At 38.1% G+C, this 26,508-nt stretch overlaps 2 protein-coding genes across 4 annotated transcripts; one reads left to right on the forward strand and one right to left on the reverse strand.

The window, feature by feature from the left end:
- Positions 1-1,063: 1,063 nt before the first annotated feature.
- On the forward strand, positions 1,064-11,542 carry LOC109219084 (protein ROS1-like). Its single transcript, XM_019383505.1, has 20 exons — positions 1,064-1,270; positions 1,757-2,420; positions 3,012-4,778; positions 4,853-5,251; positions 5,971-6,061; positions 6,194-7,337; positions 7,459-7,538; positions 7,627-7,711; positions 7,793-7,884; positions 7,958-8,026; positions 8,372-8,408; positions 8,494-8,576; positions 9,010-9,477; positions 9,633-9,669; positions 9,768-9,825; positions 10,082-10,221; positions 10,319-10,384; positions 10,485-10,599; positions 10,683-10,721; positions 11,116-11,542. Exons 2-20 carry the CDS (start codon positions 1,913-1,915, stop codon positions 11,247-11,249), a joined length of 5,412 nt encoding a protein of 1,803 aa, XP_019239050.1. The 5' UTR covers positions 1,064-1,270; positions 1,757-1,912; the 3' UTR covers positions 11,250-11,542.
- A 10,264-nt stretch (positions 11,543-21,806) lies between these two features.
- LOC109219085 lies at positions 21,807-25,736 on the reverse strand. 3 transcript variants are annotated; one of them, XM_019383507.1, is made up of 4 exons: positions 25,565-25,735; positions 23,564-23,703; positions 22,447-22,598; positions 21,807-22,352 (listed from the first exon to the last, which is right to left on the reverse strand). In XM_019383507.1, the coding sequence occupies exons 3-4, from the start codon at positions 22,588-22,590 to the stop codon at positions 21,963-21,965; spliced, it is 534 nt and encodes a 177-aa protein (XP_019239052.1). In that variant the 5' UTR covers positions 22,591-22,598; positions 23,564-23,703; positions 25,565-25,735; the 3' UTR covers positions 21,807-21,962. The 3 variants fall into 3 exon arrangements, with proteins under 3 accessions (XP_019239052.1, XP_019239051.1, XP_019239053.1); XM_019383506.1 differs by having other exon boundaries at positions 25,343-25,735; XM_019383508.1 differs by lacking the exon at positions 23,564-23,703 and having other exon boundaries at positions 25,565-25,736.
- Positions 25,737-26,508: the final 772 nt, after the last annotated feature.

Raw genomic sequence — 26,508 nt, forward strand, 5'->3', positions numbered from 1 at the left:
ATATCAATCCAAAAACATACTTGCCCCTGAGCTTATGGAATATTTGGTTAGCACGCAATAACAACTGTTACAAACATAATACATCAACTGCTTGGGCAAAGTTAACTACTCAACAAGCGGCTGAATACACTTATCTTGTAGCTAAGAAGCATACTTGTGTCAAAAAGAGACAACAAAATCTAAAATGGAAACCTCCTAAACATTTATATTTCAAGCTTAACACTGATGGAGCACATACAACGAATAAAGCTGGGATTGGAGGGCTTATACGAAATTCTAAAGCTGAGTGGATATTGGGATTTTCAGGAGCAGTCCCAAGAGACTCAACAATTTCATCTGAATTACGTGCTTTGTTGCAGAGACTGCAGCTTACTCAAACGGCCTTATTCCGCTGGAGGTTGAAGTGGACTCTCAAGAACTTATAACAATTCTTTTTTCAAAAAATGTCTCACACAATAATTTGGCTACTGATTGCAGGTACTTCCTGGACAGGTTAGGTAAACCTGTAGTACTACATGCGTACAGAGAGCAAAATAGGGTTGCAGATAAACTAGCAAAGGCGGGCTGCAATTTTGAAAATTACTCAACAGTGCATGTTTTGGATGTTAGCCCAGCTTTTGCATGCTCAGTTTTTGAACAAGATAAGAGTGCAGTGCAAGAACTTATTTTGGAACAATACCAGCCTCGCTCTGATAATCTTAATATTGTAAATAGGTATTGTAATAGTAATGCAACGGTTAGTAGTACTGATATCAACCTCTATAATCCTTTAGCACCCACAGTTGGTGCAAATCATGTAACAGGCTGCAATATAAGCAGTCACCCTCCGTACGCATTGCTTAATATTAATATATGTCTATCTTTTAAACCAAAAAAGAAAAAACATCTTAATAGCACAAATACGTGCAAAGCAAAACCACTCTCCTATCCGATGGTACTTCACTCACGTGGTCAACTCTCGGTTAGCCAACTCACGGCGTTTTTATCGTTTAAGTGCAGATATATCATTAACTTTAAACCCCTAACTATAAATGTTTCTGCCACACTGAGTTATTAACACACACAGTAATTAAAAGAACACTATAAATATATTAATAATGGTTATTTTTTTGTAGTTTACCGAGAAAGAAATTATCGGTTCAAAGAGCTTTTGTTCCAGTCTATGAATAATGCCTTGCCGTTTCTGTTTGGTCTTTTTCCTACTTTCCCTCACTCTCTTTAATGGTATACTCTGCTTCTATGAGATCTCCGTCAATTATCCATTTCTCAGGTGAGTAAAATTGACTAAGCTTTCTAAATCCAAATTACACTTCTTGACTAGTTATATATGCATTTTTTTTTCTAAATTAGACATAATGAAATTGCAGAACAAAATGGGAATTTTAAAGATTGTATGCAGATTTTATTGTTCTGTCAGTTTGCTGCAATTTTCACTGATCAAGATTTAATTTTTCCTACTAATTTCTTAAATTTGACAAAAATAAGATTTCTTATTTTGTTGTAAAGTCTACATTCTGGTTTGGTCTTCACACACTACCTCCATTGCAGAACAAGTTCTGCTTTTCTTTAGGGATCTGTGCTAAAAAGGAATCAATTGATGTAATTTCACAAATCTGAATAGAAGAGCTAATAAATTCCGTTTTCGTAGAGTTACTGATATTCTGCTTCTCTTGTTCCTGCAAATTCTCTTCTTTTTTTCTTTTTCTTTTCTTGGTTAATTTGTGAGTCATTTCATCTTTGATTGTTGCTTTTGCAGGATAATTTCATAAAATAAAATTGGTCCTGAAGAATTAATAATCTTCTCTAAGTCCTGGACAAGGTTGAGTTTTCTCATAAAAAATTGTTTATGTCAAATTGAAGAAGATAAAGGGGAGAAAAGATTGGATTTTTACCAGTTTTCCAGAGCTGCAAAATGGATGTAGGCCAAGGCAGCTCGATTGAAGAAATTAAGGATTTACAGACCAACACTTCATGGATTCCAGCAACTCCGGGGAAGCCAGGTTTTGCGGCATTGCCACCAATTAGCAAGTATAGGCAGGAAAACCAGCCAGCTCAAGTTGATTGGTTGGAGTTGCAGATGAAAAAAGCAGAAGCAGCAGCGGCACATGCTGCTGGCGCCACAGCCGAAGCTCAAAATGCAGCTGCTTACAATGGTTCAACAAGTTCAGTAACAGTAGATCGGTGCTTCACCACCTGGGAAGCTGCTGTAGGCACAAAATCGGAAATGTCTGGAGGTGGTATAAAGATGAGCAATAACTTCTCTAGTGATAACGTAGACATGTGGACTAATGTGTCTTTCGGAGATCTCTTGGCGATGGCACATGCTGCTGGCACCACGCCCGCAGCTGGAAATGCAAAAGATGATACAGCTTATAGTGCCAGGAGTTATTTCAAACCACTCGTCAGTTCTCAGAGTGCAGGTAAACAGATGAAGTATTCACTGATTCATCACTATCTCGTTTAATTGGAATGACCCTATTCCTTCGAGGCTTCAGACAACTGCATTGCAAATATATGTCAAGAGTGTCTTTTACCTGCCTCATTAACACAACAGCATCTTCGTGCATACTAAGACCTGAAAAACGTTAGAGAATGAAATATAACAAGTTTAGTATTACGTTCTCAGGTAAATTGAAACTTACATCTACTAAAGCATGCATGAACTTGCTTGAAGTTTAACATTCTTGCGGGTACTCAATAAAGTTGCATTTGGAATAACAAATCAGAACGGAAACAAAAAGGTTACATACAAGATTTATGACACTATGTTTTTCCTCTAATTGAGTGCTCTTCTATTTCATTCCAAGTCAAATTATTGGTTTTTATCTATAATCAACAGCACATGCTTCTACATATTGTGTTTGGGTTTCATTCAATGAAAACAATTCGGCTAAGCATCAAACAATATCATGGTTTAGCTAACATGTCACAACCTAAAGACATTTATTGCTTCATGTTTTGGGATTATTTCCTTGATAAACTAATATGACTTAAGAGGATCCATCATGCAGATGGAAGCTCCACTTTTCCCAGCTCCCCTTTCAACTCGAATTCACCCCTAAGAATGACGGATGCAATCTTGAGCAACGTCCCATTCCAGCTCGAACCAGTAACACCAGATCTGATCAAGAGTAAAGGGCAAGCATCTAATGCGTCAAACCTAGACATTAATGTTACTACATTACCAAGAGGTGTACAGTCAAATGAAGATACAATACAGAGAGCTGAAGCAAATGAACTCCAACAGAGCAGAGAGCAGTCGGAGCTGGTCTTAAATCAATCAGAATTGCAGGAGAATCACAAGTTTGACATGGAAGGCAAACAGGATAGTGAACTGAATAATACAACACCAGAGAAAAAACCAAGAAGAAGAAAACACAGGCCCAAGGTGGTTGTAGAAGGCAAGCCTAAAAGGTCTCCTAAACCAAGAACCGAAAAGCAGGCTGGTTCATTGGAGACAAAAACAGAAAAGAGGAAGTATGTCCGAAGAAACAAGGTTGGCAGCCCTGCACCCACTTCTGCTGAAGAGGTAAACAATACAATTGATGAGGGAAAGACTCCTAGTTCCAAAGAAACACCACAAGCAAAGAGGAAGTACGTCAGAAGAAATCAAGTTAAGAAGAGCACAGAAAAACCCTCTGAAGAGGGGAGCAGTGGAACAACTGATCCGAAAAAGGTTTCTCCTCCTAGAAAATCCTGCAAGAGAACGTTGAATTTTGAATTTGAAAGACAAGCAAGTGATGAACACTCATCATACAGGCCCTCAACTTTGGATTTGCATGCAAATCAAACCGAATCAACTGCACAATGTGTACAGTCTGCACAACTTGGACAAGGTATGGAAGGCCCCAATGAAAAGACAGTAGTGGGAACAACTTATAACATCAACTGTTCCCTGAACCAGGAGCTGAGAAATTACTTGTCACAGCATGAAGTGCAATACCTTAGTTCTCCATCTCTGGACAAGGTTGGCTGGAATCATGATGAAGTCATGGTTGGTAATCAAAATGAAAGCACAAGAGGAAATTATAGAATCAATTTTTCAGATTTAACTCGTGATAAACAGGCAAGCATACTACAAATGACACCACAGAGCCCGAATTGTTCCAACTGCAGCAGCAGCACATGCTTGCCACATGGGAAAGGCTTGAAGAGACAGCGTTCATATAGAACTGACGAAGCACAATTCTACAGCTTAAATGCCAGAGGAGTGTATTTCAATTCCATGCAGGCTTATCAAGCAATCCTTCCAGCAAACAAACCTGAAGTTTATAGTAGCCTAGGGATGCATTGTCCTGCAATTTACAAAAAAAAGAGAACAGAAGAGGGCCACAGCTCACCAGCATCTTACATTAAGCATTTTACTAGCGAAATTAACCATGTGCTTTCATCGCAGTGCAATATCAGTGGTTCCCCTAGCAACAATTCTTCAACCAATATAGCCTACAACAGACTGCAGAACTCCGATTTTGTGCCAGCAGTTGTGGAAGCAGAGAAGTTAAGGAAGAGGAGATCAAAAGGCGCAACTCAAGTGCATGAGTTAGCATCTGTGCGTGAAATTTACAAACAATTTCAGACTTCTACATCCAAATACGCAACAAAATGCAGACTTGGAGAAAGATACAAGACTTCACATCTATCCAATGCATGCATGGAAGCTCCAATTGCGGACACCCGAGCACCGATGAAGACAAAAAAGCAATCAAAGAAAAGCACCTTTGTCAGCTCAACAGCTTCCAACATGTACATCCATCAACAATTCACAACAAATGCAAGGGGTACTTAAAAGGCATATTCTTAAAACAATCAATTACATCATAACTCTTTAGTTGCTAACAAACATTGAATGCAGGTCCCCCGCCAGCTTTAACATGGAGAGGCATGTCTCCAATTGATGAAATCGCAGAACACTTACAGCGTCTCGATTTAAATAGAGAAAGCAGCCAAATTCAAGGTCAACAGGGAAGTGTCACCTACCACACCAAGTTTCAAGGGGAGAGTGCCCTTGTTCTTTATCAAAGAGATGGAAGTATTGTTCCTTTCGGAAGTTCATTGGTTAGGAAACGAAAACCACGGCCAAAAGTTGATGTTGATGATGAGACTGATAGGGTATGGAAGCTTTTGCTGCAAAATATAAACAGTGAAGGCGTTGATGGAACAGATGAAGACAAGGCAAAATGGTGGGAAGAAGAACGTAGAGTGTTTAATAGTAGAGCAGACTCATTTATTGCGCGAATGCGTCTTGTCCAAGGTATTTGTACAATGTCTTCAAGCCTTCCTTGTGGCTAAGTTCAAAATGGTTGCTAGGTTCCCTTCATTAGAAATATAGCCAGAAAAAAGTGTAGGGTTTAAATATGAAGATGGCTTGCCCCCCAACCCCGCCCACCCCCACCCCCCACCCCCACCCCCCAAACCCCAAAAAAGGAGGATAGAGAATATGGATCTAATACTTTACAGAATCTCACCACATACCAACTTTGACACCAGCTAAGTGAACTCAGAACTAATTCAAACTTACAAAACGCATGCACTTGCAACAGCTCAAGCAAGAAACCTGAATCCAACCTGACATGCATATCAACATGTGTATGCGCTAAAGAGGAAGTAGGTTAAGGATGAGGAGATCAATCCTACGAGAATATCTTCAATCTGTAACGACACTGCATCCATAAACATCACATCCAATCAGCAAACAGCCATGCTAATATCTTCAATCTGCGACTCACCATGTGGTCATAGAAACTATTGAAAAGTCAGGCAGAAGCTAAATGCTGACCTTGTACACCTATTATCAATCTTAAACACCAAGATTCCATGTACCCTTACTATTTTTCCCCCTTGGAATACTTTAGGAGTTTAAAACATGCCATGCCATATTAAAGAAAAAAGATGTCAATCACATGCTTTTATCCATTGTTATAACCATAAGTATTATTTATATTTTTCTTTTTGTTTTTCTGGGTGAGTCAGGAGACAGGCGCTTCTCACCTTGGAAGGGATCTGTTCTGGACTCCGTAGTTGGAGTATTTCTTACACAGAATGTTTCAGATCACCTTTCCAGGTAGCTGAAAGAATAAAATTCTGTTTTTGGGTTTTTTTCTGTCCTCCAGCAAATTTCTAAAGTTCAAAGATGGATTACAACATATTACTTTCTCCACCTTTCCCCAAAATACTTACTTTGTCCACTTTACAGTTCTGCATTCATGTCACTCGCTGCTCACTTTCCTCTGAAGACAAAAAGCAGTACTCAGAAGCATGAACGGAGAACAGCTATCATAATTGAAGAACCTGAAGTGTGTGCAACAGATCCCATTGTTTCTATCAGATGGCATGAAGATCAAGCAAACCAGTCAACTCGATGTCAGGATTCCTGGAGAGTCTATAATACAGATTCAAACGAAGAAAAAACAGCTGTCAACAGCTCTGAATCAAGTGAAAATAGCACACATTGCATACAGTCAGCAGAACATTCTGTAATTCTGCAATCAGATTCTTCTAGAGAAGGTTCAGATCTGTATCATGAATCAACACTTATGGGTTTCAAAGATAAAAAAGAATTAAACGATTTGCCTTCTTCTCCGAGTTCTGTAGTTTCTTCTGAGAACTCTGTGGTTATTCAAACTTCAGAAAGAACTGACACAAGCAGCTTTTGCAGCTCCACTTCTTTTTTGAAGCTATTACAGATGGCAGGAACTTCAGGAGCACGAGGAACCACGTGCACTGAATACTTACAAGAAGGTGGAAACTTCCCAGTCCTTAGCAAGGAACGTAGTGCCCTCGAACAAAGTGGATCATTGGTAGAATGTGCATATCCAGAACTGTCCACAACACTGAGGAGTGAAACGTATATCTCATGCAATGACCCTCAAAATAAGTTGGACATAGAGACAGTTAATAATGCAGAAGTCAATGCCAAACTACAGTTTCAAACTGAACATAGAAATTGCAATGTACCCCAAGTTCCAGAAGCACCAACCTCTTCAGAAACCAATATAGAAGTCACAGAAAGGGCCAGCATAGTTGTTGATTCATGTAAGTCTGAGCAAAGAGCTGTGGAGTCAAACTTGAAAAATGTCAGTGATCATGCTTGTAGCAAAGTAGACAGTGTAAATGACAATCCTTCTAAAGCAAAAAAAGGACAGCTCGGGAAGGAGAAAGAGAACATTGATTGGGACAGCTTACGGTTAGAGGCCCAGGCCAACGGCAAGAAAAGAGAAAGGACAGCGAACACAATGGACTCACTGGACTGGGAAGCAGTGAGGTGCGCAAACGTCAATGAGATAGCCCACACAATTAAAGAACGAGGAATGAACAACAAGCTGGCAGAGAGGATCAAGGTACATACATGTGTATTTCCTTTTTGCAATATCTGAGGACAAGAGAACATATACATATACAGTAATTATTTGGCCTGGAATCCCAAGTGATTGCTCAATGATATTAAACTTACTATTGCAGAACTTTCTTAACCGGATTGTCAGTGAACATGGAAGCATTGATCTTGAATGGCTGAGAGATGTTCCACCAGACAAAGCAAAGTAAGCTAGCAATTGTTCCAAATAATCTTCCACCTTTAAAATAGTAGTCATCTACAAACTTTAACACACTTCAAATGTATGGTTTCAGAGAGTATCTATTGAGCATAAGGGGCTTGGGTCTGAAGAGCGTGGAGTGTGTGAGACTTTTAACACTTCACCACCTAGCTTTCCCAGTAAGATCTAGAACCAGTTTTGGAAGAGTTAATATATGAGAAATAGTTCAATCACATTAATGACTGTGTATCTGTAATAAGGTTGACACAAATGTTGGGCGTATTGCTGTTAGGCTAGGGTGGGTGCCCCTGCAGCCGTTGCCTGAGTCACTACAATTGCATCTTCTTGAGCTGTGAGTATTCCTGACTCTAAAATATCTCTAATTGCATACATGGTGCAAGGCTAAATCTGTGGTATTCCTACAGGTACCCAGTACTGGAGTCAATCCAAAAGTACCTATGGCCACGTCTCTGCAAGCTTGATCAAAGAACATTGTAAGTAGCATCCACAGACATATATGTATGTATGTACGTATTGGTGTCCTTCGCAATTGTAGTGTCATAATTTGACCACTCGCAGATATCGAGCCCTAAGCTGTAACTAAATGTAAGTATTTCAATGTCAATCTTCTGGTAAAATCAAGTGATAGAAGTATTTGTCTACTTAAATAAAGTGAGGAAAATAGTAGCAAGGTTGATTCAGAGTTTGGTCAGAGGGACTTATGTACAATGCATGTGCGCACTATTTAGAAACAATTTTTGTTTTCTTCATTAGTTTAGAAGCAATTTTTGTTTTCTTCCAACAAGTAACAGATCATTTATTTAAGCTCTTAATTACAGATATGAGCTACATTACCATATGATCACCTTCGGAAAGGTATGTCAATGCTATTAGATGATATCTCCTAAAACTAGTAGATATTTGCAATCAAAGGCTAAAGCCACTCTTGCAACTCATATAGGTCTTCTGTACAAAAAGCAAACCCAATTGCAACGCATGTCCACTGAGAGGAGAATGCAGACACTTTGCAAGTGCCTTTGCAAGGTTAGCTTATTACTGTTTCTGCAGCTAAAATACTTCTGTCTTGTGTGTCCAACTATCTTGTTTCTAGTACATAAACTATTCCAAGGATCATAGTTCCACTATGTTTTAGGTATGCAAAATCTACTATATGTCAGTGAACCACTAGCTTGTTTCAGGCTAATACGCCAATATATAAAATACAACCATGAGGCATCTGGATAAGAAAACTCCAGTCACTGACGAAGCAATTTCATGCTAAAATTTTTAAATGTACTTATTTCTAAGATAGCTAATAGAACTCTCTTATTGGTCATATCCATACTGCAAGCACATTAACTGAGACTATAAGACTTGAATGGCTATTTTATCTGTTCAAAGATTCAGAAACATTGTATTTCTTTGATGAAGTACATTGTATTTCATAAACTGGATCTAATGATAATGCACCATTCAGTGCGAGGCTTGCCCTTCCCGTGTCGGAAGAAAAAAGCATTGCGTCTGCAACAGAAAACAAAGCCTCTAACAACAATCCAAGGGAAAACTTCACTCACCTGCCTCTGCCATTACCTCCGGGTAATCAACAACCAGTGGAGCATCAGAAGTTGATCAACTCAGCTCCTATTATTGAAGTGCCAGCAACACCAGAGCCCATTGTTGAACTTCCTGCCACACCTGAGCAAGAGCAAATACAAGCACCAGAAATTGACATAGAGGACAATTACTTTGAAGATCCTTGTGAAATTCCTACAATTGAATTGAATATGGCAGAGTTCACTCAAAATTTAAAGAAGTATGTCGAAAACAATATGGAGCTTCATCAGGTAGAAATGTCGAATGCCTTAGTAGCCTTAACTTCAGAAGCTGCATCAATTCCCATGCCTAAACTTAAGAATGTCAGCCGGCTGAGAACTGAACATCAAGTGTAAGTAAATAATCCTGATCCTACATCATAACAATAGAATTATGCTGCCCAAAAAAAAAGCACTGACTCAGCAGACAAGAATAGACTGTTCTTTTCGAGGTAATACAATGTTTGAAGAACTTCTTGTACTCACTCAATTGTTTTTCCTCCTACAGATATGAACTTCCAGATTCTCATCCACTTTTGGAAGGGGTTAGTGATTCCACAGTAGTTTTATGTCCAACATGTAACCAGCAGCCAAGCAGATATAGAAATTAATCCTCCAAATAATGACATTTTTCATTTTGCAGTTGGACAAACGAGAACCAGATGATCCTTGCTTCTATCTTCTTGCTATTTGGACACCGGGTAGGATAACAAGAACTGCAATGCTATATATGAAAGAGATTTTTGGAAGGGATCCTGTCACAATATTCTTGTAATGTGGAAAATAGATGAATTAGCTAATTAGTCATGCTTAGTGAACTGTTGAGATAGCCTATCACTTTGGTAACTCTAGGGTACAAATCTCATGGGTTAGTCTGAGTTGTAGGTAAAATCAGTTAACTTTCATATCCCCCTTTCAGCACTAACTGATTTACCGCTTGTGTCAAATTCATATCAGGTGAAACAGCAAATTCTTTTCAACCTCCAGAAACACAGTGCAACTCTCAAGAATCTGGCAAACTATGTGAAAACGAGACATGTTCCTCATGCAACAGCATACGTGAAGCACATTCTCAGACAGTAAGAGGGACTCTTCTGGTACGAAAACCCGTAGACTATAACAGTGGTCATTTTTATACGAGTAAATGACCAAAGAGATACATCAGTTTGTGTTAATTGTTATTCTTGTCAATAGATACCATGTCGAACAGCTATGAGAGGAAGCTTTCCACTCAATGGTACCTATTTTCAGGTCAATGAGGTGAATATAACCAACTTTTAGCTCATGTACAGGTTTCACACGTCAAAGACAGCTTCTATGTCAAATATTGAGGTTTTTAGTGTACAAATTATTTTTGCAGGTGTTCGCAGACCATGACTCCAGCCTCAACCCAATTAATGTCCCAAGGGATTGGCTGTGGAATCTCCCACGGCGTACTGTCTACTTTGGAACCTCAATACCGACTATATTCAAAGGTGAAAAAACCACTAAAGTGATGAAACCTCATTTAGAAAGTTTTGAAAGTAAAATTAACATTGAAATCTCTCGTGTTCATCAGGACTAACCACAGAAAGTATACAACACTGCTTTTGGAGAGGTATGTAGATGGAAAATCCTTCAGTTTTAGCGGTGATTAGCTTCTTATCCGTTTCAACAAAGTCAAACCCTGAAAGACATGTGTTTTAAACTAGCTTTATGTCGGGATGGCATACTGTAAAACAAATAGATAAAATGGATCACAGTCTAGTCTGTTTAAATTTTAACATACCATGTTAAAAAAAATATATATTATAGTCATAATTTTAAATGATATAGAAGTATCAGAAGACCTAGGACCTGTTTCATGATTGCCTTCCACAGCATTGGATAAATGGTAAATTTAGCTATGAACAAAGAGTAGTAATCAGTTCAGAAACTAACAGGAAGAAGTTGGTGTACCCTGCTGCAAAACATTTTTGCTTTTCTGATGAATAGCTATTGTATTTTTCCAGGGTTTGTTTGTGTGCGGGGATTTGATCAGAAGACCCGAGCACCTCGACCGTTGATGGCACGGTTGCACTTTCCAGCCAGCAAGCTAAACAAGACTAAAGGAAAAACAGATGAAGACCATGGAGCAGCACACTGAATATAGCTATCCAGGTAATCATGCCAAACAAGCTAACAGCATTCAATATCATGCAGTTCTAAGCCAGATGGTGAAAAGAAGATAGGTATTTTGTTAACTTATAAAGTAGAAACGAATATGTGATGATAATTTTTTTTTGTAAATAACAGTTATGATGTTTCTTTAAATAGCTACAATATATTGAATCAGTTTATTCCTATTTAGTTCGATCGAATTCTGTAAGATAATGGACTTACAGAGCCCATTATCTTACTTTTAAGTATTAATAGCCTGAACTGAACAAAGTTGTAATGTTTCCTGTTCTCTGCTACATATGAAATAATACGCAAAGGTAAACATGTGAATTCACCTGCTAATGGTACAGACATGTATACATGATACCAGCCTTCTATATAGTAACTTATATATAGGGGTGGATGCAGTGTTGAGTTACTAGGTTCAGACAAAATCAGTACTTTTTACACGGAACATAAATTTATGTGTAAAAAACTCCACTAAAAGTATGAAAAATAAGACATGGACCTGTAATTTCAAAAATACTATGGGTTCAATACTAAAAACCTTAGAGGTTTGAATCCATAGAGTTTACATTCATCTGGATTCACTTTCGCTTATATACACACACGTACAGCATCAGTGTAACAAGTCTCTTAACTTGCTGGAAAGGGCGGCCTTGCCATCAGCTGAGAAATACAATTTCTACAATTTTGACGTTCCAAATAGCTATTGCAAGTGCATGATGAATGACCACTTCTCAACCTGCACAATCACAGAAGTGGTTAATGTTCTCAATTCACAGATATGGTTCTTAAATTGTTTACATGTATATACATGGTTCGAATCGAAAGAAATAGATTCAACCAGTGGCCAAATCAGCCACAACGCACATCAGATAATGAGATATGATGTGCAAGTGTACGTCCACCAGAATTATCAACTCCTCAAACAGATGAAGCTTCACATTTAAGTCATAACACAGAGATAAACTACGCCGGAATCACGCTGTTAAATCACGTACTCCTCTTGAAACGATTTGATGATTATATCGTGCGTATTACAACTTCAATTTGACAGCAAACTATACATTATTAATCAAAAGAAAAACTCAATAGAAACATCAATCAATATTAAAATAATACAGAGCATAGGTTTTTTAAAACGGTACCGAGTATCCAGTCCATCTTAAGCGCACCTTAGGTCCATAGATATTCTATCCATCAAAGTTTAACCATAGCTCCGAAATTAGAACTGTGTGTTAGCGTGTAGGAGGAAGGGAATTAGTGGATGAATTTAGTTAAGGTTAGACCGAGTACTAAATGAAGTAGGCAAGATGGATGATGTTAGTTAGTATGCTTATACTGATCAAATGCTCATAAATGCTACAACATAAATATGCAATAAATATAGATTAATGCAACTAGCATAACAAAAAGGGGGTTTACTTCCCAATTATTGTGAGACTCAAACGATTCCTTCCTCTGACAATAACGTGGAATGAATGGAATAATAGAGAGTTCTGGGATTCTTGGATCTTGCAAATATAGGACCGAAAATGTGAGCTTGAACAAGGTAATCAATGAATAAGACAACTTTAGTATATTCTCAGGTCAACTCTTTTACATGAAGTGATCTTGTCAAGAAGTGAAGAAGATCCCCTTTTGTTCTCTATGTCTTCCTATTTATAAGGGACATTTCCCAAAAATCCCAAAAAGGACAAAATAAGGAATATCCAAAAGAATATTCCTTGTGTCTATATTTGAACTTATGCTTCCGTTGTCTGCTCGTCCCAGCTGCCCGTCTTTGGCATCAATCGTCTTGAGATCAACCTTCAGTGGTTATACCATGGTTATCATACTTATACGTTACCATCGATATGCCAAATATAGACCTATACAGTTAGTCCCTCCGCTTGTTGAATCGTGGTCCTGCACGACCTCGATAAGCGGACCTGATTTGCCTTTGCTTCAGAAGAATTTGGTCGTTGAATAAGTAGGGTCGACCAAGATGGATAGAACGACGCGACTAGTGGAGTCGTGATTGGTGTGGCTACCATGAGGTGACGTCATAGCCACGCGCGTCATCATTACGCATCTTCCCGAGACAGTGTCTACGCTTGTCGCTTCGGTTCTGGTGCCATTGACAATCCTTTGCTTCGATTCTCGCGCCATCCAGCCTTATAAATAGATGGAGATTTCGTTTTTTTAGAAGTTTTCACACTTCCCTTCTCTTGCCAGTGTCTGCTCTTGACTTTGCTTTCACGATTCCATATCTCCCATTCTTACCTAGTTGTTGCCTTCTTTTTCAGGTTTAGTAGTATACCTTTTTGTCGAAATGTTGTGAACCCTTCGTATTCACGATGAAATTTCTGATGCCACTCTGTTATCGGTGGCCCCTCCTTCCGGTGGTAAGGATCTCATGGCTGAAGAAGATGAGAGTTTTCCTGCCGTGGAGGAGATAGTCCCCAGAAATCCCTTATCTAGAAACGACATTCTCAAGGAACCTGCTCCTGCTCCTTCTCAGGTGATTTCCGAGACTGGACCGTCTCATATAGCTGAGCTTCGATCTACATATCGCATCCCTTCCTACGTCAAGATAGTGCCGGCTGGTGGCGACATCGTGGAGGTCCATCGACCTAGATATTGTGCCTTCTACGTCTACCCCTTCTTGATTGGCTATACTCTCCCACTTATTCTGCTGGCGGAGGAATTTTGCCAGTTTTATAACGTCTTCCCGGGCAACTACTATCTCCGTATTTGTATACAGCTTTTCTGATGTTGACGAAGTATGCGAAATTGGCTGGTTGTGAGGTCGATGTCCGCTACTTATTGCACTTATTTTCACCAAGTTTTTACAGAGGCACTATGATACACCTGCGGCATCGTGGGACCAGAGGGCTGATAGTCAGAATGGACGACAGGACGAATCGGAAGTTTTGGCGCAAGTAATTTTTTATCAAAATCGAACACTTGGTGGCGGACTCGACTAAGTTTCCCGAGCAGCGGAACCATAATCGTAGGTGTTTTTGGCATACGCTTGTTGTCTTCTATTCGTCCTTTCGCTTTTCGCTCATTTGTGGCTTCTTTGTTTTTTCAGCTGAGAGGCGTGCACCCTCCCCTGTCTTCGGTATTGAAGACTGGGTGGGACGCGTGTTGCCCCACATGGCGGGTATTCGTGATTGGTCGATTTTCTACAAACGCTTTGGACCGAAGATCCCGTCTAGTAAGTGTTACTTTTGCTTCAGCCTTCTGTTGTTTGCCATTATTCGTTGATACGACCTACTTATGATGCTGGGTCGACGGGCTTCCAAAAAGAAAGCTCTAGTGCCGGCATTTCACCAGGCTATTGCATCGGCAGGGATGCAATTTACTTTGGCTGAGTCCGTCCGTGGAGGTCGCACTCAGGCTCTATCAACGAAGGATCCCCCCCTTAGACTGTTGCTGCACGGGATGAGATCTCCTCCCGGCCTATTTACCATCTCGTAGACGAATCGTCTAATGGAGAGGAGTCGCCGTCGAGCAAGAGGCGAAGAGTAGAACTTGGGAAGGCCGCCCTCACTGGTATTGAACCAAAGAGAATCATTGCTCAGGAAGCGGCGCATGCACTTATGCCAGACGTTGGGGCCGTTTTTATGGCAGATGTTATTAAGGAGGGGAGGTCTTCTAGGGCCAATGGGGTACATGAAGGCGGGGAGCCTATACGGACCGCAGAGCGTCTTGGAAACTCAACAACTCGTGCCCTGCCGTTGCGTCAATGAGCTGATCGATATGAGGCAGAGGAAAGGAGTCCTTTGGTCAAGCCTTGTTTAGGTCCGTGAAATCCACGCACATTCGCCATTTCCCGTTTTTCTTTTTGACCATGACTACATTGGCGACCCACTGAGGATACTTTGATTCTCAGATGGAGCCGTTAGCGAGTAATTTATACACTTTCTCGCTGGCGGCCTCGTTTATTACAGCGTTGAATTTTCTTCTTGCTTGTCGTACTAGGGGTAGAATGGGTCGACGTTCAATTTGTGTGTACGTCTTTTGGAATCCCTGGCATATTTGCATGGGAGAAAGCGAACATATCGGCGTTATTGGTTAAAAATTCATGAAATTTACCTGACTCGGAGAGCTTATAGCCTATATAAGCCTTTATGTTGTTGTTGCTACTTTCCAGTTGGACGGGGCCGAGATCTTCTTTTGTCGATCCTGCAGCCTCCACGATGTCGGGGTCCTTAATAACGTCTTTTAGATCATTGGGTTCAGACCCCGACTTCGTTAATTGCTATGCTTCTGAGCTCGTTCCTTTTAGGCAATCTCCAGGTGAGGGACTAAGGGACTTCCTCGCTTGGTTTAACAGGGTGAGAATGGGATTACCAAACGTATCAGAAGGGATGGCGGTAGCAGCATTCCAAAACGGGTTGAAAAAATGAAGTAGGCAAGATGGATGATGCTAGTTAGTATGCTTACGCTGATCAAATGCTCATAAATGCTACAACATAAATATGCAATAAATATAGATTAATGCAACTAGCATAACAAAAAGGGGTTTACTTCCCAATTATTGTGAGACTCAAATGATTCCTTCATCTGACAATAATGTGGAATGAATGGAATAATAGAGAGTTCTCGGATCCTTGGATCTTGCAAATATAGGACCGAAAATGTGAGCTTGAACAAGGTAATCAATGAATAAGGCAACTTTAGTATATTCTCAGGTCAACTCTTTTACATAAAGTGCTATTATCAAGAAGTGAAGAAGATCCCCCTTTTGTTCCCTACCTCTTCCTATTTATAAGAGACATTTCCCAAAAATCCTAAAAAGTACAAAATAAGGAATATCCAAAAGAATATTCCTTGTGTCTATATTTGTACTTATGCTTCCGTTGTCTACTCGTCCCAGCTGCCCGTCTTTGACATCAATCATCTTGAGATCAACCCTCAGTTGTTATACCATGGTCATCTCCGTCCTTTATCATACTTATATGTTACCACCGATACGCCAAATTTATACAAATATGTCGTTAGATGCAGAGTTTGTGTATTTTAATGCATTTATGGATAAAATTTACCGCTGGGTAGCTTTTTGCGTTCCCTCCCTTTTTGGGTCTCCGTGCTTGAGGACACGCGCCATTCGCGAATCTGGATTGCACTGATTCAGCATTTCCGAATCAGATACCCGACTCGATTAGTTGTTGCTCTTATAAGTCGACCCGATTAACGCGTGTAAATAGCATGGCTAACCAATTTTCAAACTAGTAATCGAAAAATAATCAGTATTTGCAAAGTCATTATAACATAGCCACTATTTTATGCGAAGATAAAATCTGGACAAAATATTCGAGTTGAAACATGGAAAGTTCCAGCATAGTAAGCTGGATTATGGAGCTCCTGCGTATAAACTTCCAGCATATTATGTTGGATTCAACACATTATGCTGGAACATCATATGTAAAAATTTAAACTCCATCATATTATGTTGGATTTTTTTTTAAAGGTGTTTATATTCAGATTTTATCTTTTCATGAATAAGTGATTATATTTCTATTATTTTTCAAACTGTGGTTATTTTTCAAATACCAGTTATGAATCAGGCTATTTCTCATTTATTCCCGTTTGACATTGATGAAGTTTTGGAGAGTTTTTACATAGTATAGCCATATTTTGGCATGCATTTAAGAGTTAGACACAATTTAAGGATTACTTAAATGATTCAGATTACGAGATTGTGGTCGTCATGACTCTTTAGTTCATAGACAGAAGTGGCTTTCAGTAGAATTTTGGAACGAGAGTAGCCTTGGCTTGTAAGCTGTAAATCAGGGAGAAAAGAATTTCAAGAACAAGGAGAGGATTTCCTTTGTATGTTAGTCTTCTCGACATGTTCCAATATTATGGAGTGTTGGAGGAATTTATTGAGCAGATAACATTATGTTATAGAAACGAGAGATTTGAAGAGAGAGGATGTCGAGGATACATTCCTTTTGATTTGCATTGGGGAGATTACCTTTAAAGTATGACTAATTTGAAAAGAGAAAATGCATAAAGACCCCATTCAACTTGTCCTAGAAAATCATTTACACACCTAAATTTTATGGGTGTCCTAACACACCACTATTGTTTAAAGAATTGTATTTATTTACTCCCTCCTAAGCCCTAGCCCAACTATAATAACTTGAGTGGGAAACACGCGCTTTTATTATGAAGCCACGTAATTAAATTCTTCAGTAAATAAACATAACAGCCTTCAAAACTCTCATTCACCCGTTAACCCCCTTAGTAAAAAATTCCAAAATTGAAGAACCCTAATGCCCCACCTTCAAAGATTCGTTTTGCCTCATCAAAATCAATTTGCCTGACCAAAATCGAAGGGACCTATTGCAAAATCCTTCGATTTCGTTGTTCCTTAGGGTTCCGTTTGTTCTCAATTGTTTCATTTGACGAGATGGTGGAAGACCCGTTCGAAGTTGAAGGTCTTTGAAGAATCAAGTTCAAACGTTATCTTTGTTTTAGTTTGGAGGTAAATACATCAACCCTAGCCTTTTCTATCATCATCCCTAAATGTTATCTCTATTTTAGTTTGTTTAATATCATCCGTATCTAGGGTTTTGGACTTGCTTCAAATTTCTTCACTGTAATATTTTCAATGTAAAATCGAGTAATAGAAATACAATTTTTAAGGTGTAATAATAACCAATTTTCAGTTTTTTCTTGTTGCATGTATTGTGACTTCTTATGTCGGGGTCTAATAGTAATTGTTAATCCTTAATTAGTTTATTTTCTACTATATTCAGGTATTTCAATGTCTTTTGTACTTGTTACACTAAGGTTTTTCCATGGTGGAAAAATCTCCATGGATAAGTTACATTCCTTTTCAGTGAAGGATTATGTTGGTGGGATGATTACTGATTGTGTTGATGTCGATGTTGATATTTTCTCATATTTTGAGTTTTTCGGTTATGTAAAAGAGTTTGATTACAATAGTTCTTCTGCTGTTATTTATTTTGGACCACCTAATTGTCCTGGTTTGGTAGTAATTAAGGTTGATAGGGACCTTATGGGTATTTGTGAAGGGTTAAAAAGTGGGAATATTTTGGAGGTATATGTAGATCACATGGTTGATGAAGCTGTAGTGGTCCCCCCTCTATTAGAATATGACAGCCAAGTGGGGGGTGATAGTAATGTTACTTTTGAGAAGGAATCTGGTCAAGATTTGGGGGGCTGTGAGGGTTTGGGAACCTCTGAAAAGGCATCCAATACTGCTGAAAATAGTGCCAATAATAGTGTGCCTACACTTGTTACTACTGATGATAGTTTAAACTCCTCATCTGAATCAATCTCATCTGAATCTAGTAGCAGCACTGATAATAGCTCAGATTCAGATCATGAGGAGTTATTTGAGGAAGGAGAAGGTGATTATGGCAGTGATACACATGAGGAATACAGGGCATTTAGGGCAGAAAGAAGGACTGTAGAGAGGAGGAAGAGGAAAGAAAGTGCTCTTGAACAAGAACATGTTAAACTAGGTAAGAGAGGGCCAGATGTGTGGTATGATGAATATGAATCTAGGAAGAAGAAGAGTTTAGAAGGTAAGATAGGTGGTGATGAGCCTTATTACCACTCAGATGAAGCTGCTAGTTTTGAGACAGATCCAGATGATGTTGATGATGAAGGTGAAGGGGAGGTTCAATAGAAAGTTAAAGCTAGAAGAAGAAAGACTAAAAGAAGAGTAATCTTTGACAAGACTTGTAAGAAAATAGTTTGGGAAACTAGACTTGCATTTGCAAGTGTGAGAGATTTCAGAGAAGCTGTAACTAAATATTTTGTTCAACAAAAGGTTTCTATAGAAAAGTATGTAAATGAACCTACAAGGGTGAGGGTTAAGTGCAAGAAGGCATCCTGTCCTTGGTTTCTAGTTGCTAGTTATGATTCTAGGACTAAGGATTTTGTAGTCAAGAACTACAATCCAGTTCACACCCTACTAACAGAAACAAGCTATGTAATTCAAAGTTCTTGGCCAAAAGGTTCAATGAGAGGATAAAAGAACAACTTAACATTAGAATATTCAAGTTTCAGGAGTTAATTAGAAAGAAATTGGGATTATATGTTGGGAGGACAGTTTGTAGGAGGGCAAAAAATATCGTGTTGAAGGAGATAATGGGTGATCATAAACTGGAGTATGGCAGGATATTAGATTATAGGGATGAGTTGCTTAGATCTAATCCACGGAGTACATGTGTAGTGAAGCTTAGTGAAGAAACTTTTGAAGGTGGGAAGAAAATGTTTGTTGGGTTCTACATTTGTTTTGATGCAATGAAGAAGTCATACTTAGCTGGTTGTAGGCTATGAATTGGATTGGATGAATGTTTTTTAAAAGGGGTATGTAGAGGCCAACTACTGTAACAGTTTGCAAAGACGGAAATAATCAGATGCTTCCACTTGCTTGGGTTGTTGTTGAGATTGAAAATATGTACACTTGGAGGTGGTTTGTCAACCTTTTAAAGGGTGATCTTCAGCTTGGAGATGGTACAAATCTGACCATAATAACAGACATGCAAAAGGTAAGCACTTGTACTTTATTGTTATTTTCCTACTGCTATTTCACTTAAAACTAACTACCATTGTTCATTTTGCAGGGGCTTGAGAATGCTATATCAGATCTGCTTCCAAATTCTGAGCATATGATGTGTGTAAGGCACATCCTAGCTAACTGGTCTAAGAAATGGAGGAGCATAGAGAGAAGGAGCTGCTTCTGGAGGTGTGCAAGGTCTACCTATGAGTGGGAGTTGAAGAAAAATCTGGATGAAATGAAGAAATTGGGAAATAAGATAGTTGATGAATTGTTGTACTACAACATTGAAAGATGAAGTAAGGTGTATTTCAACATATTCTGCAAGTGTGATAGTGTTGACAATAATATAGCAGAATGTTTCAATGCTTGGATTTTGGCAGCAAGGCAGAAGACTATAGTGACAATTCTTGAAGAAATAAGGGTGAAGATGATGAACAGAATAGGTCAGCTCAGAAAGTTTGGAAACACTTGGATTACTGATTTTTCACCAATGGCCATGAAAGTCTTGGAAGAGAACACAGAAAGGTCAATGAAATGTAACATTTTCTGGAATGGTGAGTATGGATTTGAAGTGAAGCAAGGTCAGGTGAAAGTGAAGTGAAGCATCTGGTGGACATCAACAGGCAAACATGCACCTGCAGAGCTTGGATGTTAAAAGGCATACCATGTGCTCATGCAGTTGCTGCCCTGCATTATAAAAAACTGGAGCCTTTGAACTATATTTCTCACTGGTACAGTAATAACACTTACATATAAACATACAGTTACTTTCTTCAGCCTGTCTTGGGTATGAATATGTGGCCAGAGTTAGAAAACCCAACTGTTATACCACCTCATGTCAAGAAGATGCCTGGAATGCCAAAGAAGGTTAGAAGAAAAGAGCCAGGTGAAAATAAGACAGGAAAATTGTCCAAAAGTGGAGTGAAAATGACATGTAGCAATTGTCATAACAAGGGTCATAACAAGAGGGGCTGTCATAAAGCTGCTGGAAGTAATACTGCTGCTACTTCAGCAAGTTCTGTGCCTGCAACTGTTGGTAGTTCAAAGCTACCAAAGCAAAGTACTGGAAGAGGAAGGGGTAGGCCAAAAGGTTCTAAAGAAAAGGTGAAGTTCTTCCCTTTAATGTCTTCTTTCTCTTTTTAAATAATTACCAGATTTTTACTTTTGATTGTTTGATGTAGGATGTTAGTACTAGCACTGATGTAAGAACACAATATAAGAAACCAAGGATGGTTGGGATGGGAGTTTTACACACTCAAAGTGGCTTCAAAATTCAAAATGTAAGTCTAACACAAACTCACATATTTAGGTGAATTCATTGTCTGATTTTCTGTTGGGTTTTGGCAGCCTGGAATGTCATCTACAAACTTTAAGAATGTGAGGTCTTCGGCAGAAGTAACTGGAGATCTAGGCCATCAACCAACACGAGGTGTTAAATAGAAAGGTAAAGAAGCTATGACATCAAGGCAGCTTCAACAATTGAGAGGCAAGAGACTCATTCACACAAGGTCTAGGGCTGCTAAGTTGAGCCAGGAAAGCACCACTGCAAATCAACCCAATTGATGAAGATATTATTTTGTTGATGACTGTATTGCAATAGACTGCATTATGCTAAAATTTTAAGCAACTATAGACTGTAATTCTGTATTTTGATAAGGATTTTTAGGTAGCTATAGACTGCATTTCGCTTTTTGTTACATTTGGTGTCTGTTTTGCTGCTGCTACAATGACAAAAAATAGATGTATTGTTAACTCATTTTGTGACTTGTATGCAACAAATGCATATATGATGTTTTGGTGATCTATGTGTTGTACATGTCAGAAATGTTATGGGATCACAAGGTTGATAGTATGTGTGTTGGCCATGAAATGAAATACTTTGGTTGGTGACAAGGAAACTTAGTACTGTTGTGTGTCTATTGTTGATTGCCAAGTTCTGAAGTTTATGCAGTATGTAATTTACTTCACAATGTAAAAACAACGCTTCTTTAGAAACAACAATTGATAAGCAACAACTACATACATATTGAGATGAGAAATCTACAAAATATTGAGATGACAAAACTACAAAAGGCTTACATTCAAATGAAAGGTCCATTGTAAACATACAAAATAAAACCTACAAGCAACAACTACATTCACATTGAGATGACAAAACTAGATTCACAATGGCAACCTCATTGCATCTTCTTTCAATGAGATTCCTGGATACCCACAAGCAACAAGAATAATACACATCCCCAATATAATTAACCAAAGTACATTTTCCCTAGCCTTTGACTTAGCCAATTTACTCTTCCACTTCTTTTCCTTCTCTTTCATCTTCTCCATATCATCTTGCAATTTCACCAATTGAGCCTCAATCTTCTTCATCTTGTCCTCTTCTATGGTGTTTTCAACCTTTAAAGTTGTCCTCGGCTTGGCAAGATTTTCAAAGCCTTCTAATGCATTTTCAAGTTCACCCATTTTGTCAAGCAATTTTGGAATAACAAATTTGGACCTAGGATCAATTTCGGAATCCTTCCAAACCCAAAAATCACAAGATCGTGGACCCTAAGATGAATAACAAAAGAAAATTACTGAATGATAATTTTTCACAACTCAATTAGTCAAGGAATTTTTATTATCATTTATAGTATGGACAAACCCAATATCTTCTTCCTGGGTTCCGCGGGGTCCAAGTTGTTAACAAAGGTAGCACATAGCCATGGTTGCATTGAATTTCTCCACTAGACTCATTTTCTTCCTCTTCCGTGCAAAGCCTTGTCAAATTCAAGCCTTTTGAAGGCATTGCAACAACTACAACACAAAAAGACAATATCAAAGTCAGATAATTTGCATTTGCTTTCAAAGGTCAGATAATTGGATTTTAGGAGAAATACATAACAATAATAAAAGAAAGAAATTAGGGTTCTTAAGAAGGAGAAAGATTAACCTTTGCCTTCAAAGATTAAAACTTCAAAGGGCAATTTTATGAAATTTCGGCAGAAATTAGAAGAAGAAGAAATTAGGGTTCTTCAATTGGGTTTGGTAAAATATTGGGGAAGAGGGGATTTTACCGTTGGTTGGGGGTTATATTAACGTTAAAAATATATTTCTTTCTTTTTTTGGGTGTTTTCAACGATTAAAAGAGAGTAAGGACGCGCTCAATTCGATTGTCTAACACGCGTGGCTGGCCAGGCTTAGGAGGGAGTAAATAAATACAATTCTTTAATTAATAGTGGGGTGTTAGGACACCGTAAAATTTAGGTGTGTAAATAATTTTCCAAGACAAATTGAATGGGCTCTTTATGCATTTTCTCATTTGAAAATACAAAGGATAGAAAATGAGACGAAAACGAATACACCCTTGATAGAAAAGTGAGAATAGTACAGCTCAAAAGATAAGAGTCTCTTATTGTTTAAGGAAATATTCAGATTAATTCTCTTGAAATTTAGTATAGGGAAAAATATTTAGATTCATGCTTAGCAGAAAATGTCCAAATTCATCCTCTTAAATTAGTATGTATTTATTTCACTTAATGGATTGCTCTAAAATCCCTAGCTATCGGATCATTATGGCAATTACTCATTCATTGTAATATTCTCATTTTTCTTCACCTATATACATATTTTTTCCTTTCGTGAAGTTACTTTAGAAAATCTATTCTTTCTTTCAAATAATATGTTAGGTTTATTTCTATTAAATAATTTTATTGTCTGGATTGGTAAATTATGGGCACTACTCGTGGACAATGCATAAGCTAACACATGACAAGCAATACCTGGTCAGCACCGAAGGATCCCCCTAGATCGAAGAATGAAGAACCATTTGAGAAACTCGTCCCAAATTCGTTTAGCACAACCTCGAAGTAGACCACCCCACTAGCACATCACTCTCTCAAATCAACGTACACCGAAATATCTGTGATTACGCATTAACTCCTCAACGGTTACAATTCACATGCGTCACGTACGGAGCATATTGGTAGTGTTCATAACGGGAAAGCATAATTCTAGGGGTCATTTATATATATTAGGGTTATGTCATAAATACTCTATTCCCCTCATATTGTATCCCATTTGAATTCTACTTTACAAACCTACACTATACTGCAATCGTTAGAGTTTTTTTTTGTAGCAATTATCAGCATTATTATTCATCAGATTTAGTTCATTGGAGCTTCATCAAGAAGAATCTCACTCTTATTCCTTGTTCATTTTATTATTTTATTTACATCATAACTACTGTTACTACTTTTAATCAAGAAAGGGTCTAATCGCTCTTGTGGCCTAGCATATAAATTTAATTGCTTAATTACCTAATCAAATTCTAGGTTAAACATTGTCTCTACTTTTATTTTATGTTAATAGAGCTTATTGAATTTTGAATGATACGATCATCTTGGAGAAGTATCCTTAAGGATAGTGTCTTTGACATACCTCAAGCTACAAGAATTTTTATTTTTTCGGTATTCTTAGAGTTGAAGTTGCCCACCCGAACTATAAAACATACAAATTTTCTCATTCTTTTGCCTATGAAACAAAAGCGAAGAATTCCTCAAATCTGAAAAAATCGCCTCAAGGAAACAAATGTAAATCTTCTAAATAAGAAGTGTGATTGTGTAGAAATATGGAATTTTGACTTATTGCTTTTGCTTTTAATGTTTCAATAGTAGTTTCATTCATCATCACTGACAAATCTCATTAGCTCTGAATCCTTCATTCTTAAAACTGCAAACTAAATGTGTATAATAAATTAAACAAAAAAAGTAAAAAAAATCTCATCCCATGCAAGACATAAACAAAATAAATAAGACAGATCGATTTTTTTTCCATACGACGAATAAAAAATAGAGAAAAAGGTCGTGGTGCGGCAAAATTAAGGGTGTCTAACGGGTGGGCCGGGCCGGGCCGGGCCGGGCTGGGTAGGAAAAATTAGTAACCATACGGGTTGGGGTCCGGGCCGGTTACGGGTTGGAGCTTACCGGGTTTAATGGGTCCGGGTTCATCTGGGTCTTTGTAGATTTATAGTTAAACCCAACTTGTATGAAGTTCTTAGTAGTAAAAATTCAGAATTTTTTTTTTTTTGGAACAAAAAAAAAAAGAACCAAATCCTTGAACTTTTAGGCTCAGTTGAAACAAGACACGAACAAAAAGGAAAGGATATAAATATGTAGATTAGAAAGAGTAAGAAAATCTAGGATCCCCTCTTCTTGTTCCTTTGTTAATTTTTGGAAACAAATTAGATACAAAAGAAATATCCTGGAGAGCAAGCAATTGTATTTTTTTTAAACTGATTTTCGTTTTTCTTTTTGCTTCTGTTTTTTTTTTAATTCTTTTTTTTTTGTTGCTCTTAGTATTCAAGATATCCCAAGAATTATCGAGAACGAAATCTTGATAGAACCGCTCTGATACCACTTGATAACAACTAGGTCGGGAATCCAAACTAGAGTAAGAATTTGAGAAGTAAATGCGGAAGCAATAACAACAAGGAATTGAACAACTAGAATTTTAAAGAGATGAAAAATAAAGGATATGGGAAAATTTCAAGGAAAGAATACCTAGAACGCAAGTTCTATAGTCTTGACAAGATCAAAGTAACAACGTCTTGGTTTATGGAACAAATCAAACGCCTTTACTTAAAAAGCAAACCAAAACAATAGATTCCGATCTTGACCGCTTTACGAGTAACTTGAGACAACAATTAATAACTAGTATTAATCGCCTTCTAAGAATACCACAAAGAAATCAAAGATATCATAAAAGAGAAGTAATCTTACTACCTTGAACTATGAACTAGTAAAGGTTGAAAGATAAATCTCAAAGCACAAGTAACAAAGGTTCAAAAGAACTCTCAAAGTATGATATACTTAATCAATAATGTAGTGTCTTATGAATGAGAAGAACTCCCTATTTATAGGAGTACTAAGGCATAAAAAGTACTTAAAATTAGGTAGGGTGATTGCTAAGTCATTACAATTAGGTAAGGTGATTGCTAAGGCATCCAAAGTCATTACAATTAGGTAGGGGCAGCCAAGACCCTTTGGGGCAGATTTGGGCCTTAAAAAACTAGTTTGGGCTATTGGTTTGAACTCCAATTGGGCTCCTATTGTAACACCTCCTTTTGGACCTCTTTTAAGCTCATTTTGAGCCCATTTGGTGGACATCAAGGGCTGATTTGGGTGACCCAATCTTCCTCCTCTTGGACTATAATTTGATCCACCAAATAATTGTAAAACTTAGACAATTCTTCTCCTTTGGGCTTGAGCACTTCCTCTATAGTTAGAGGCTTCTTTATTTGCCATTGAAGTCCAACAACCTTAGTCTGGAATTCTTTAGCTTGAGATCTTGTGAATGGTCTTCTTGGAGCTTCCAAAACTCTATCCTTATCAGTAATGCTATCACATTCTTTGAAAGTAATATAGTTATTTAGCCAACAGTTTCTTTATATAACATAATATATATGTGAAACAATTGTAGCTTCTACTCTACTGTTTTCCGAATCCTTCTTCCATCTATTTTCTTTTGTTTCTCTTCCTCTTCTTTTCTCTAAGGGACTCTAAATTTAAGAATTGGACATGTAAGCAGGATCCGATGCTTTTGTTGGGTATTCCTACAATACTACTGCAAAAAAGAAGGATTACAACAACAAATGTTTATGGAGTGAGACATCTACCAGAAATCTTCTTTTGTCTTTCTCATGGAAGTAGGAAGAAGAATGTACTAT

The sequence above is a fragment of the Nicotiana attenuata genome, unplaced genomic scaffold, assembly GCF_001879085.1.
Source record: "Nicotiana attenuata strain UT unplaced genomic scaffold, NIATTr2, whole genome shotgun sequence".
NCBI lineage: Eukaryota > Viridiplantae > Streptophyta > Magnoliopsida > Solanales > Solanaceae > Nicotiana > Nicotiana attenuata.